The sequence below is a fragment of the Lepidochelys olivacea genome, assembly GCF_965140295.1.
Source record: "Lepidochelys olivacea isolate rLepOli2 genome assembly, chromosome: 16".
Classification (NCBI taxonomy): Eukaryota; Metazoa; Chordata; order Testudines; family Cheloniidae; genus Lepidochelys; species Lepidochelys olivacea.
The window spans coordinates 25,660,354-25,674,593 of NC_140426.1; the positions used below are offsets into that span (position 1 = coordinate 25,660,354).

The 14,240-nt window shown below is 56.7% G+C and overlaps 1 protein-coding gene across 3 annotated transcripts in view; it reads right to left on the reverse strand.

Moving 5' to 3' along the window:
* NR5A1 (nuclear receptor subfamily 5 group A member 1) overlaps window positions 1–8,818 on the reverse strand; it is a 63,483-nt gene extending 54,665 nt beyond the window's left edge. Inside the window, exons 1-2 of one of the 3 annotated variants that reach the window (XM_084650005.1) lie at window positions 8,612–8,818; window positions 329–447 (exon numbers count right to left, since the gene is read on the reverse strand). In XM_084650005.1, coding sequence (XP_084506131.1) covers window positions 329–430 — 102 coding nt within the window. In that variant the 5' untranslated portion in view covers window positions 431–447; window positions 8,612–8,818. Of the gene's footprint in view, window positions 1–328; window positions 448–1,281; window positions 1,301–1,656; window positions 1,754–8,611 lie in introns of those variants that run through there. The other 2 variants (XM_084650004.1, XM_084650006.1) reach the window with 2 other exon arrangements.
* Between the last annotated feature and the right edge of the window lie 5,422 nt (window positions 8,819–14,240).

Sequence of the window (14,240 nt, forward strand, 5' to 3'; positions counted from 1 at the left end):
TTTGCGTGTTAAAACCCCCAACCAGACGGCCCTGGCGAGCGCTGCAGCGCCTGGAATTAGAGCACAACGATTTCCTGGCCTTGCTGATCAATTCCTAACTCCTGCCAACGAAACCCTGGAGCGGCCGGGGTGCCCGCCGTGCCCCCGCCCGCGTTTGGCTGGAGCCGGCTGCTAGGGGCCCCTTTCAGGGCGAGCCTCCCCAGCTCGCGGCGGAGCGAGGGGACTGGAGCCAAGCCCGCCTGGAAGGGGCGACCGGGACAATTCCTCCTGGCCCCTTATCGATAGCAACAGGGCCTCGTGCCCGGCCCCCGGCTGGGCGGTTTCCTACCTTGCAGCTTTCACAGGTGAGCAGCCCGTAGTGGTATCCGGAGACCTTGTCCCCGCAGACAGGACACAGCTCATCCAGGTCCTCATCATAGGTATAGTCCATCACCTCCAGCGGCCCGCCTGCGGGAACGAAACCGGGTCAGCGCGGGAGGAGCCGTGGGGAGAAGCCCGGCAGCCCCTGGGCCGGCCCGGCGGGGTGGCGCGGAGCGGAGCGCGGGGCGCTGCGGAGCGTGACAGGCAGGTGGTGGGTGCTGCGGGTGGACTCTTTATAGCGCCTGAGGCTGCAGATCCAGGCTGGTGCGGGGAAGTGACCACCCCCGAGGGGCGGCAAGCCCGCCTGTGGGGGGGCCGCAGCCAGCCGCGGGGGGTTGGGAACAGGGCGGGGGCGGGGGAAGGGGCCTGGAGGGCAGGGCCGGAGAGCGGTGCCACCCTCGGCTTTCCCGCTCTCGGCGCGGGGCTGGGGTGCCAGGGGCCGGGGGCTGCCCCCGGGGAGCCGGGGCCGGGCGCTGTGCCCGGGAGCGGGCCGGGATTCCGAGGGGTCTTGGCTCTGGCTGCGCCCTGCCCCGAGGAACTCCCGGCCGGGGCCAGGCCCGGGGCTGAGAGGGAAACCGCCCGTCCCCAGCTCCGGGCTCGGGGTCCCGCTGGCCGGGCGCACTCAGGGGCTCCGCGCGAGTCCCTGCAGCCGTCCGGGACAATCCTAGAGCCGAGGCGAGTGAGGGCAGGGGACAGGTCATGGCTCGGTCTGTCCCTGCTCCCCGCCGCTGGCTTCCCCGCGGGCCGGGACGCGCCTCGGCTGCAGGGCGAACCGCGGGCACCTCCGGGCTTCTGTCACCACCGAGCCCGCCCGCGGGAGCTGCCGCTGGGCAGCCCGAGCCCGGCCCCACCTCGGCGGCTCCACTTTGCCCCAAGAGCCGGCGGGAGCTCAGCTCCCTGCACCGACGGCACCCCCAGTACCGGGCCATGGCGCAGAGCGGGCCCCGGGCCCTGCAGGGGTCCCAGCGCCACCCTCTCTCCATCCCTGCCCCAGGGGGCCCAGGGCCTCTGAGCCCGCCAGCCCGAGGCCCTGTCCGGCTCTCTGGGGAGCCTGGAGCTGTCCCGGAGCGGCGGGGAAGGGCACAGGGGCGCACACACGGCCAGCGGCGCGATGGCCTCTCCCGGGCGACTCGGACCCTTGGCTGCCCTCTGCAGTGGCCTGGCAGGCCGAGAGCGCAGGGCAGGGCCTCCCCTTGGCCCCTGCAGCCACCAGGCGCTTGCCCCGCGCCGGGAGACAGGGGCGCAGCGGGCCAGCGCCCCGCCCGGGCCGGCTCATCGGTCGCTGCAGGCTCTGACCCGTGCCCGGGGCAGTGCCCTCCAGGGACCCGGCCCGTCGCAGCTCCTCGGCGACCACTAGAGCGTCCCTTAGCCCCGCAATCATCCGGCGAGCGCAGCCCGGCCCCGCCCAGAGCTCCTGCGCTACCCCCGGCTCTAACCCGGCACGGATCGGAACGGCCCGGGCCCCAGCGTGCCCCACACTAGACCGTGGCTCAGGCACCGCCGGCCTTTGAGCACCGAGGGGAGGTGGGTCCCGTCTCCAGGTGCCCAGATCTCGGCGCTCAGAGCAACCGCCCCACCCGCCCCAGCCCGTTCCTAACCGGGACCAGGGAGCAGCGCCAGCAAAGGTCCCGCTCTCCCTGGTGCCGCGCAGGGGCCGCCTGCGCTGCTGCGCTCCGACAGCCGGCCCGGCCCGTTCTCCCCGGGTCGGCCTGGGACTCGCCCGCACCGCGGGGGTCCCGAGCTGGCTGGGCGGGAGCCGGCCGGGCTGGGTCCTCCGGGTTCATTGACTCTCCCGGGGCAGGAGCCTTGCAACAGGCGGGTCCTGGCAACCCCGGCCCAGGCCGAGCCCGGGAGCGCACGGGCCAGGGGGCTGCATCGCAGGCACCCCCGGAAACCCCCGGCCGAGGCAGTGGCTGCTCCCCGGCCCCTGCGGGGCACTGGGGTTTCCCTGCCCCAGCTCCGCAGCCCAGGCCCCCTCTGGCACCGGCTGCGGGGCTCCTAGGGACCCCGGGGGTGTCTCTGTAGGCACCGGCTTCAGGGCGCCGCAGGGACCCAGGTAGGAGTCCAGCTTCCCGGGAGCGGGGCTCCTCAGCTCCCCGCCAGGGCAAAGCCCAGGGGCAGAACCACACAGGGACCATGGAAACCCCCCCAGCGCCCTGACCCACCGCTCAAGGCCCTAGGGATGCGGGGGAGCTCAGCACCTCCCCGGAAGAGCTCGGCTCCTGGCAGGCTCATTGGGGGCACCCCTGGACGCGGCCCCCCGCTTTGCTCCAAGAGCTGCCCTGCAAGGGGTTGGGCACCCGTTGGCCAGTGGGGGTAATTCAGCCCCCCCCCCACCTTCCCCCCGCCCAGCCCCGCGCACTGACAGCGGACCAGATCCTGCCTTTGCTCACTGGGGTCAGGGCTGCGCTTGGACCCCGAAAGAGCCGGCCCTGGGCATAAGCAGCTAATCGCATAGGCCCGGAGCTGCTCAAGGGGAGCCCCTTCGCTTTTTATTGTGTGTGGGGGAAGGGAGGAAAATAGCAGGGCCCCTAATGGGCTAGCCCCGCCCCTGCCCTCCCCACCCCCCCATTTAGCCAAGGGGACCGTGCTAGCCCCCCCTCCACGCACTGAGACCTGATTCTACATTTGACCTTCACTCTCCCCAGCAGCAGCTTCCCAAACCTTATCCAGATCAGGGACCGGCTTGTGCCCCCCGCACTGCGCCAGGGGATCCCAGGGACCGGCGCTGGTCCGCAGACCCGTCCTTGAGAAACACTGCTCTACAGGCCAATACCCTCCACCATCAAAGGGCCCCAGAGCAGTTAGAGGCCCTTAGCTAATGAGCTAAGAACCTGGGTTTGAAAGTTGCCCGGAGGGAGCCTGGGAGCAGAGGGAATTATTACATGGGCCCTGACGCACTGCGCTCCAGGAAGGTATAAAAGAGCCGTAAAAACAGCTGTCCTCTGAGAGCTGCCAGGAGGCTGCCACATGGGGAAGCTGGCCCTGGTCTGCCCAGGAGCCTGGGGAAGGGGAAGGCAAACACTGCCACAGCCCACTCAGACTCTGCAGCGGCCCTGAGGCTTCTCCACGGCACTGGCCTGGGGAGTCCTAGCAGAGGGCTGGCATATGGCACAGGGGCAGAGTTAAGGTGGGGGCTGGCAGTCATTTCCTCAGCTTTGGCCCTCCTGGTTCTCAGAGGTTTGTATTTAGCCACCCTCCTCTGTCCAGCAGGCCCTGCCAGCCTCAGCCCTGGTAACGGCTACGGGAAAGAAGGCTTCGCCCAGTTTGCCTGCGGCTACCTTCAAGTGGAGCATGGGTTTAACACATCACGGAAAGACGGGAGGTGCTACTGTTTCCAAGTCTCTTCCAAGGTGCCGTAAACACGGGAAAAGGGGACATGGGATGAACCTGCAGACGCTCAGGGGAGCAGACATCATGCACAACCCAGGCCTAGGAGATCCGGGACAGACCATGCCGCTAGCATGAGCTGTAGTCCAATCCCTGAAGCTGGAGCAGGCCCAGAGATGACCCCAATTCATCCATCTCTTCAAAAGCAGCTGGGCCTGTTCTCAGTGTAGTGACTAGCTTCTCATTCCCTGCAGGGCTGTAGAAATCCTTTTAACGGTTGCTATTGACTTGATGGTAGGAAGCTTCTCCTCCTTCCCAAGAGAGGGGCCTTTTGCTGCTGGTTTTATGCTTGCTGGGACCCAGCCCCAGAACCCAGTTCTAGTTACTCAAATCCACAACCCGATGATTGAATCTCCATCTCCCCCTGACAGCTCCAGCACCACTGAAGGTGAGGTGCAGGCTGAGGGCAGACTCCTGAGCTCTGTTCTACCCTGCTGCCCACCTTGCCCGGGGACCTTGGGCAGGCAATTTCACCCATCACCCTCTGACTTCACCGGGGAACTGCCATTAATCCATCCGTAGGGAAAGCCGGGCTGGCCAGTGCTTTGAGATCCTCAGGTGAAAGGTGCTGCTGGAGTGCTGTGTACATTTGGACATTTGCAGCCTTCGCTAGGGAAAACTAATAACGTCGATACCGATAGACACAACTCTAGGAACACGGCCCATGCCCTGCGTGCAGTAACTAATGCAAATGGTGACCTGACCCCTCAGCTGAGGGCAGTTACTCAATGCTGGGATTTAATTCATTGCTTCACTTAGTTTAGAGACACCTAATGAAACATTTCATGGCAGCGACATCAAAGCACAGCTTACTAGGAACACACTAATGTGCACCGTACATTTTCTACTGATCAAGGGGGTTTTGTTCTGTTAATGGAAGTTTGCTGCTTGCAGGCAGGTATGAACCCCGCACACAGGCACCTGTCATGTTCCATCTGAGAACAGAAATCAAGGCTCCCGCCACAACCCACTGCCCTCACTAACACCCAGAAAGACTATTCCACCCCACACACACTATCCAACCTCCGTCACACACCCCCCCTCACCCTCCACACAATTCCCCCACAAACAACTATTGCACCACCCTCCCTCACTCACACACACACTATCCCACCCCCACACACATTAACTATCCCACCCCAACTCTCACACACAATCCCCACACACACTATCCTACCACCCTCACTCACTCACTCTCACTCACTCACACACTCCCACTCCCCTCACGTATACACAAGAGGCCTAATAAATAATGTCACAGCTAAACCCCTCTGTAGCAGCCTCACTGGGCAGTGGCCAGCACTGATGTAACAAAGAGAAGCACATCACACGGTTATAGGAGTGTCTGCACACAAGGCATGGGCCTGAGCAAACTGCAATTCCCTTCACAAAATCCCAGTGCACGCCCAGCGTTCTGTCTTGCTCCCATGACTGGTGCAGCCTAGGGGAGCTACTTATTTTATCTTCCCACCTGTAGCTTGGTGCTTTACTTCCCCTGGGTATGCACTATCTGGGCTGTGACAGACACTTCATCTTCAGTGTGCAGAGCATTAACTTGTGCCCTGGGGCCAAATCCAGTCCTGACTCACACTCCTCAGGAAACCCTCCATATCAACAAGGTTGCAAAGCATGTGAGAGAGACACGGGCCCATTGCAAAAGCAACTGCTCTGCTACCATTGCTCCAGAAATTCACCCCTCGAGTGCAGTGCAGGGCCCTGCTGCCTAGCACCTGAACGGGAAAAACGACTGCCTTGGGGAGCATTTCCGTGAGAGGGGTTGATACCTGGCCCTCACATCAAACTGACTCTAACTAAGGCGAGGAGCAGATCTAAACACACCGGCAGCACGACACGACTCCAGCGGTGCAAAGCATTCAGGAACCCCCAAACAAGGCAGAACTTGTTACAACTCCCAGTCACCCCTGCAAGGGCCCAGTTCTGCTCCCTCCAAGTTGCTGGGAACATGATGCTCGCAGCCTGTGGAAGCCAATGGAGTTGCATGGATGTGCACAAGGGCTGGCTTTAGCCTCAAGGGCCTGGGAAGGTTTGCAGAGCTCGCAGCCTGAGGTTTGTGCTCCATTTTAGGTGCACCTCTTCCCCGCCCATAGCTCCCGGAAGGGGGTTCTGGGCTGGTTCTGAGTTCTGGAGCCCACAGTGAAATTCCAGGGGTGCGAATCTCATGGGAACAAAAGCCACTAGCCAGCCCCCTGCAAGCAAAACTCCTGTCGCTCCTCACAAAGTTCTGCTGGGGCCCAGCTTGTTTGGGGCTCTGCCCCTCTGACGCACGGCGGTCTCCTCCTAAGGTAGCAGCCTCAGCCTTCTGCACACGCTGCCCAAGCAGAGGGCTCCAGCTCGCTGAGCTTTTGCATGGGGGTGGAAGCTGCACTCCCAGTGGGTTGTGCAGCGAACAGGAAATAGACTCCAGCAGGGTAGGATCACTTCATTCAAACACACCATTACAAGAGCCTCGTCTCTAATAATAGCTGCAAATCAGCCCTCGGTGCAGAACAGCAGTGCTTTGGCTATTGTTAGAGGAAGGAAAACTCCCCTTAAAAGCTCAGCAGCCCCGTCATTCACTATCATGTTCCTCCCAAGGATCTCAGGGAAGTAGCTGGGTGCCTGAAGAGCAGGGCAGGGGGTGGAGCTGTACCAAAGAATCGTTGTCTCACAAAGAATAGAAGAGGCAATCACAGCCTCAAGTTTGGTGGGGGAAATGATCCAAAATGGCAAGGACTGAAAGCAACTGGGAGCCAAAGACTATTGCTGTCTCCTGCATGTATTGCACCCTAACCAAGAGCCCGAGGGGAAATTAGACAGTATATTACTGAAGGGAAGGATTTCTGTATGCTACGCAGTCAGCTGATTGGTAATGGGGCCATAGGCCCCTCTGCTCTAGTACTCTGGCCTTACGTCAGCCTGGGGAATAAAAGCTGGAACCAGCTGATGGCTCTTTGCAAATGCACACCTGCTGCTAAGTTGGTGGCAGTCTGAGCTGGGAAGTCCAGGGACGGTCTCCCACCCATGCCTGTAACCCCTTGAAGCACGCTGGCAGAGCAGAGCCATGTGTGGTAATGGGGACTGTGACTTTAAGGGCTGAGCTTCCCAGACAGAGAGCCTGGGCAGGGTGCTGGGAAGCTCTTGTTATGCACAGCCAGCTGGACTCAGACACCAAATAAAGCAGATCTCTTCTGTGCTCCTTAAGCACCGAGTCCTTGAAGACCACATCTGGCAAGCGTGTTCTGCCATTGCCCGGATGTACTAGTCCTCTGGACGGCTTGGCCTGAGGAATCTTCCCTGGGTCAGTTGCTCTCAGCACTAAGGAGTTTTAAACAACTAACTCTTTAACCTCTTCCCCAGCCTCGGAGGCTTTTGCAGGCTCTGTTTGTACCTTTCACTCTCCCCAAACCTAGAGATGACACCATTGAAGAGGCAGCAGGAAGGACATTTGCTCCCCTACCTCACAAGCAACCCCAACATCCAATCACACCCAGATGTGTCCAGCTCTCTCTCAAAATTAATTCAGTGCTTTACCCCCTGGCTCCCGCTGGGAGGCTGTTCCAGAACCTCACCCCTCTGAGGATTAGAAACTGCCTGTTAGTTTCCAGCCTGAATTCATGGCCAGTTTACCTGCATTTGTTCTTGTGCCAAGCCTGTCCTTTAGCTTCAATGGCTCTTCACCCTCCCTGGTGTTTACCCCTCACGTATTTATCGAGCGCAGTCAGCTCCCCTCGGGGCTGTCTTTTGGCGAGACTAAACAAGCCGCACTGTTCCAGTCTCCTCTCCTCCAACCCCCTGATCAGCCGAGTAGCTCTTCTCTGCACCTGTTCCCAGGGGGTAGACACATTTGCCTGCATGACACACAGCCTGCAGCCTTGCCCCTCACCAATTAACCCATCTTCCTGCTGCCAAACTGCTACACAGCCAGCATGGCTGTAGGGAAACTTTTCCGTGGGCTAAGGTGCCACGTACATTAACAATAAGCTGTACCCCAGACGGTGAATTTCCACGCCAGTGTGTCTGTCTGTGGGAGGAAAAATACACCTCATCCTAGCACATCCTCTGGGCTTAAACTAGGATAGTGGTAATAATGAGAACGGCCCTCATGAGGGATCTCCCCGGAAGTAATTGTTGGGTATTTAGATCCTGTTTCATGAGGACTCTCTCATGTTGGGTGCCCAGCTGGAGAGCAGGAGTTCAGAGCTCCCTGGAGCAGTACAAAGCCGCCCCCCCACCCCCTTGTGTGTTGGTTGTGAGGAAACTTTGGGAAACAATTTGTATTAAAGTGAAAAAGTGGCTCAAGCCTCAGCATTCCCTGGAGGTGGCTTGGGCCAGGTGTGGAGACCGGCAGCTCTCCTGGGCCCATTACCCCAAGTTCCCTGGGACTAAAGCAGCACCAATCCTTAAACAAGTGAAGCACCTGGAGGGGCAGGGGTGGGGTTCAGCACTTCGGGAAGCAGCAAGGTGTGTGCCGCACAATGGCACAAGCTGTCCCAGCTCCACACTGCGGGGCCTGGGCCAAGTGTTGGTGGGAATTCACAATAGCAACTGATTCCAAAGTTTTTATTCCAATAACCGGAAACTGAAAAGGGGAGATGCAGCTTCAACCTCCCTTCCCAAGGCACCACCAGAGCCTCCCTCGCAGCCCAGACAGCAAACGCCCAGAGTTAGACAGGGACCAACGCCCAAGCAGAGGGCTGCGCTGGTGCGGCATTGCACACCAGACACTGCAGAGTCCTGGCCAGCCCCGAGAGCAAGTGGCTCAGCCTGTTTCACCCCCAGGCAGGAGCCAAGACAGCGCTGGAGGATTTTAAAAGTGCAATGATTGAAATGACCTTGATTATCTCTGCCGTGAAATACTCACTCCGAAGGCAGCTCTCTGCTTGGCAGGCTGGGGCAGGCGGGCGAGTCGGCGATCTCGTTAGTACCTCCAAAGCGAAACTCCAGACCAACGAGCCTTGGCTTTAATGGTTCAGATGGACTGTCCCACACGGCCGGGGACGGGGCTGATTTGCAGGCCCTCTGTCTCTTGCGTGGGTATTTAAACATGCACACGCACACACCGTCTTGTGCTGGAGGCCCAGCCAATCTCCTCCCCGCTGGGGGCTAGGCTTGGGGAAGACGGGGCCAAACTAGTTGCCTCATTGGCTTCTGTGGCCACGTGACTGCGCTAAAAAATAATTAAGATACAAAACCCTGCTCATAAACTAGCATTAGAAAGTGACGGAGTGGAGATAAGTGGGACCTTTGCCATAGATAAAGCAAGAGGGAGAAGAAACATGCAAAGGGAGGGATGGGATGGACACAAACGAGCCAGGGAGGGGAGAAGGAGTTCATTAAAACACAAGGGAGGGGAATGGAACCAGGCGGATTTACAGCCCCGCTCAAGCACGGGGTTGGGCTTTTTGGTCCCCTCTCCTGCCCTGAGATATAAAAGAATGGGGGATTGTGCACCCACCCTTCCCATACAGGCCAAGCACAACTCGGGGCCCCTGGGAAGAGACTCCCTCCTTTCCATCAGGCAGTGCCATTCCTGGGATTGGAAACCTAGGGTTCATGGACTTGTGCCACTAGGGTCCAAACCAGTCTGGCTTGGGGGACTCAAGGGCTCCAGAACTTAACGAAACACTTCACAGCTCATCATCCAAGCTCATAAGAACGGCCATAGGGGTCCATCCAGCCCAGGATCCTGTCTCCCGACAGTGGCCGGTGCCAGATGCCTCAGAGGAATGAACAGAACAGAACAATTATCGAGTGATCCATCCCCTGTCATCCAGTCCCAAATACTGGCAAACAGAGGCTAGGGACATCCAGAGCTTGGGGTTGTGTCCCATTGATGGACCTACCCTGCATGAACTTATCTACTACTTTTTTGAACCCAGTTATACTTCTGGCCTTCAAAACAGCCCCTGGCAAGGAGTTCCACAGGTTGACTGTGCATTGTGTGAAGAAATACTTCCTTATGTTTGTTTTAAACCTACTACCTATTCATTTCATTGGTTGACCCACTGGTTCTTGTGAAGGGGTAAATAACACTTCCCTATTCACTTTCAAGGCACCATTCGTGATTTTAGGGACCTCTAGCATATCCCCCCTTAGTCGTCTCTTTTCTAAAATGAACAGCCCCAGTCTTTTCCCTGCGGCCACAGAAAGCTATTAATAGACATGTCTGTGTAGCGAACTGGAGAAGTCCAGGGCAGACAGCTCCTTGGATTTACAGAAACAAAAGCTTCCCCTTTTATTATTATGCACAAAGTTCCCGAGGGGAGAGCGAGAACTCGGAGCAGCACCATAACCAGTTTCCAGGCTGCTCCTCTTTCTGCTCTGTAGCGGTCACACCTCAGCTGAACAGTGTTCCTTCTAAGTCAGACACAGGGGCAAGCTAGATCATTCGTTGTCACATTATTTCCTCCCCCCACAGAGCCCCTGGGGAGATTTTATTATAACATAGGGACCTGGTGTCTAATTAACCAGTGTGAAATAGACTCAGGTACTGAGCCCCCAGTTGCTAAAACCTAGTGCAAAGAACATATATAGCAGTTAAAATACTTTGTGTAAACCATATTTTAATGGAAATCGTTTTTTTAAAATTTAGATTGAAATATAACCTTGCGATGATTCCAGTTCAAACATTGCAGCATTTTGCTTGTGCATAAAAGCCAGAAAGTGAACCTGACTGGGATATTTTCATTCTCCAGTCATGGAAGTTTGAGGTGGGAAAAAGCCATTTGATGAAGAAAAAAAACATGTTAGAGAAAGTAATACTCAGAAGGCACTGACTGGAAACTAAAATCCTTTGTTCAGCATGGAAATCCTTTAGGACCCCTTGGTCTACCCCATATCACAGACAAATGCTAAAACAAGCACACTGCAAGAAAACTAACCTTAAGTGGCCTAAGGGACACGTACAAAGGTTTGTTGTGGGACCACAAAGTCTCCTTGTAACGGGCCTAGAGTGACCAGATAGTGAATGTGAAATATTGGGCCGGGGGTGGGGGGGTAATAGGCATCTATACAAAACAAAGCCCTGCATAGTGGGACTGTTGCTATCAATTCAGGACAGCAGGTCACCCTAAATAGACCAGCACCCAAGGGCCTGGCTAAACACACCAACCCCTTTGGCAGATTGGACATAAGAGTGAGGACTGGCCCCAGTCCTGCAGAGAATCCCGGAGATGGAGATCTTTACCCACCTACACTGAAGTCAGTGGGTTCAGTGCAGGGCTCAGGACCAGGAGACAAAAAGAGCAAATAGCTGGATGCCGTCTCTCTCTCTAGCAAGTACATCAGAGAGACTCAGGCAGGGCTCCATGTGTGAGCAGTCACCCACACAAAAAGCCCCACTGAATTCAAAAGGGCTGTGGAGGCCTGCTCATTGGAGGGGGGGTGGGGGAGATAAGCGCTAACAAAGGTATGCTAACAACAGCCATTCCCCTGCGGTGGCATTGCCCCGGCTTCCCTCTTCCAGGACAGACGCATTCTGCAGTGACACCAGATCACCCAGGGCTTGGATTTGACCAGGCATTTTAACATAGCCTTTGCAGGAAAGCATTGAAGTGAGAGAGTCGTTCACAGCCCACAGACCCAACAGCAAACGCCCAGCGGAAGTGCCCCACGGAGCACAGACCAAGGCAGAGCATACGGTGCTGACCAGAATCAGGCACCACAGAAAGCTTCCGTGGAGGTCTGCTCTAGTCCCACTTGCTTACTACCTGGGTTCTAACCCCCAGCCTGGGGTCTGTCTCAGCCTCAAGACGCAAGAAAAGCCTGCAGGATCTGCCCTCTCCAAAAACCCCACCGTTCAGGTGTCTCCATCAGCCGTATCAAAAGAAATGAGCAGAAGGAGAGATGATTTCATACTGCTGCTAGGAAGACAGGACAAGGGTCAGGGTTTGAGCTTCAGAGGAGCCAATGTAGCAGAGGTGGATTAGCTATAATTAATATCTATGAGGAATTAAAGGGGGGAAGGACTGCTCGTGTTAGCAGTTAAACATCAGTTTGGTCTCAGCAGCATTAAAAATAAAATTTCTCCTGCTACTAATATTGCCCTCGGTTGCAAAGGATGCTGCTTGCTCACCCGGAGGGGAAATAAGCCAGCAGAAGCAGTTACATGGTGAGAATGAGAGGACAGGCATGTATGCTGGTGAGCAAATGGCAGTGGCCATTGTGTATGCAGCGCAGAGCTGAGCTGAGCGCCAGCATCGCTAGGTACCTTATCCCATGTCTCAGTACTGGGGGGTTTATGATAAAGCCCCAGCTCCTGGAGTCAAGTGATTGTATCAGACTCTCAGTTTTCATTTTTACAAAAAGAAAAGGAGGACTTGTGGCACCTTAGAGACTAACCAATTTATTTGAGCATGAGCTTTCATGAGCTACAGCTCACTTCATCAGATGCATACTGTGGCATCCGATAAAGTGAGCTGTAGCTCACGAAAGCTCATGCTCAAATAAATTGGTTAGTCTCTAAGGTGCCACAAGTCCTCCTTTTCTTTTTGTGAATACAGACTAACACGGCTGTCACTCTGAAACCTTTCATTTTTACAGTGTTTCTAATTCCTCCTGTTAGTGGAGAAAAGCTCGAAAACATGACCCAAAGGTGCCCAACAGCTGAGAAACCAGAAGGCAAATGAAAACCTACAATTTTTTTTTTATAAAAGCTCATGATTTTTGAATTGATCAATTGACTCATGAATTGCAAATGTTTGGGACTGGTGCTATGGATACCCAGGGGCAGCTGGGAGAGTGGACAATGGCTCCGTCTGGTCAGAGACGGGGAGGAAGCTGTGTGGTTAGGGGCTGCGTGGAGAGGGCTGGAACCAGGAGTGCTCTGCCTTGGAAGCCAGGTCGGGTGGGCGCTGTTTGGGCCAGGGCTAACTTTAATGGGGATTGATAAAAGCTCAGCTCTTATCCAGTGTTTTTCCTCTTAAGATCTCCAAGCTCTTTACCCAGGGGGGTTGGTATCATAACCCCCATTTTACAGGTGGGGAAACTGAGTCAGAGCTGCTGAAAAATGAAGACAATGACAGTGGGATCCTGGCACTTCACAAAGGGATGGAGGGTTAGTTAGTTAGTGTTTGTAAACACCAAGCAAGGCCTGGAAAAGCAGCCTCCATGTCTAGGAAACAAAGAAAACAGCCTTCCTCAGCTCTGGGAGACAAGAAGCTAGAACCTTCCAGCCCTGTGGGATAAGACCCTTAATAATTCAGGTCCTGAATACTTGTGGACGGCCTAGATCTTACCCTCCCTCCAGCTGAGAGAGACCTTGCTCCTTTCCTGGACTCCTTCCAGAGCTGGCTCAGGTCAAGGAGTCCAGCTACTGAGCTCCTTCCTTGTGTCCACTGAGCCCTTCTGCAGCTCCAGCCATGTGACCCTTCAGAGGGCCTCTGTCTAGCTTAGGGCAGGCAGATGGAGTGGGGGGAGGGGTTCCCCATCATTTCTGCTTTGTGAGACATTGGCCCCTAGTCCACTCGGTCTGGTGCTGACAACGACCCCCACAAAGGGCTACGGCTCAGCAAACAGCCAACTGCAACCACTGCCCTGCAACCCAGGGCTCTGGGCTTGTCACCTTAGACTGCTAGCACCACGGGGCAGGCCGCTGGAGCTCAGCCAGCAAGAGGAGTCCTGCCAAGATAGAGAGACCCCAGCCCCGGGCGCAACAGAAAGCCGAGAGAGGCTGCAAGGACAAGCCCTTGGCTCTGCAGGCCTGGTTGTTTTTTCCTTGCTGTGCAGCTGAAGCGAAGAGAAAGCAAATGAAAACACAACTCTGGAAGAAGAGCCAGGCTCTGGAAAGGCAGCTTCCGCCACGATCCCAAGCAATTATCAGCCGAATGCCAGATGTTCCGATGCGATGCCAATGTCATGGAAAATAAATCTTTGGCAGGTTCAAGGTCTTGGCCGGGCTGGGTATACAGCGACTCAGCTGCTCAACACAAAACACAGGCAGGGAAGGCTTCTTCACAGAGTGTCCACTTCCTCCCGCCGGGCATTGTTCCCCCGGGATGCCCCGACCACACACTGCTCACTTGCTATTTTTGCAGCTAGGTGTTTTCAGGGGTAAATACGTCCTCACTGGCCTTGGGCATTTGCCTTGGAACAGGCTCGTGCCAAGGACTTAGCCTGGCTTCTAGAATTAGCAAGTACCCCGGGATCATTTTGAGTTCATGGCATTGCAGCCACCCCACGCCGGGCTGCCATCTCAGCAGGTCTCCCCTGAGAAAGACCTGCCGAAAGGGCCCAGCATGTCGCCGCCCGTGGCACTGGAAGCAGAGAGCCGACAGCTGCCAGTGGTCTTGGGCACAGCAGGGGGTGCCCTCCTTTGGCATGGGCAGCTCTTAGAGAACCGGTGCCCCAGCCTGGGGACGGCCGGACAGAGAGGGGAGTGCCAGGACCCTTCACCTGCGAGGGGCTAATACAGGCCTAGGCTCACGTGCTGCTTGGACGGGCATCCCTGTGCACTGGGGATATGGACTAAGAGCAGCACACGGCCCCCGACC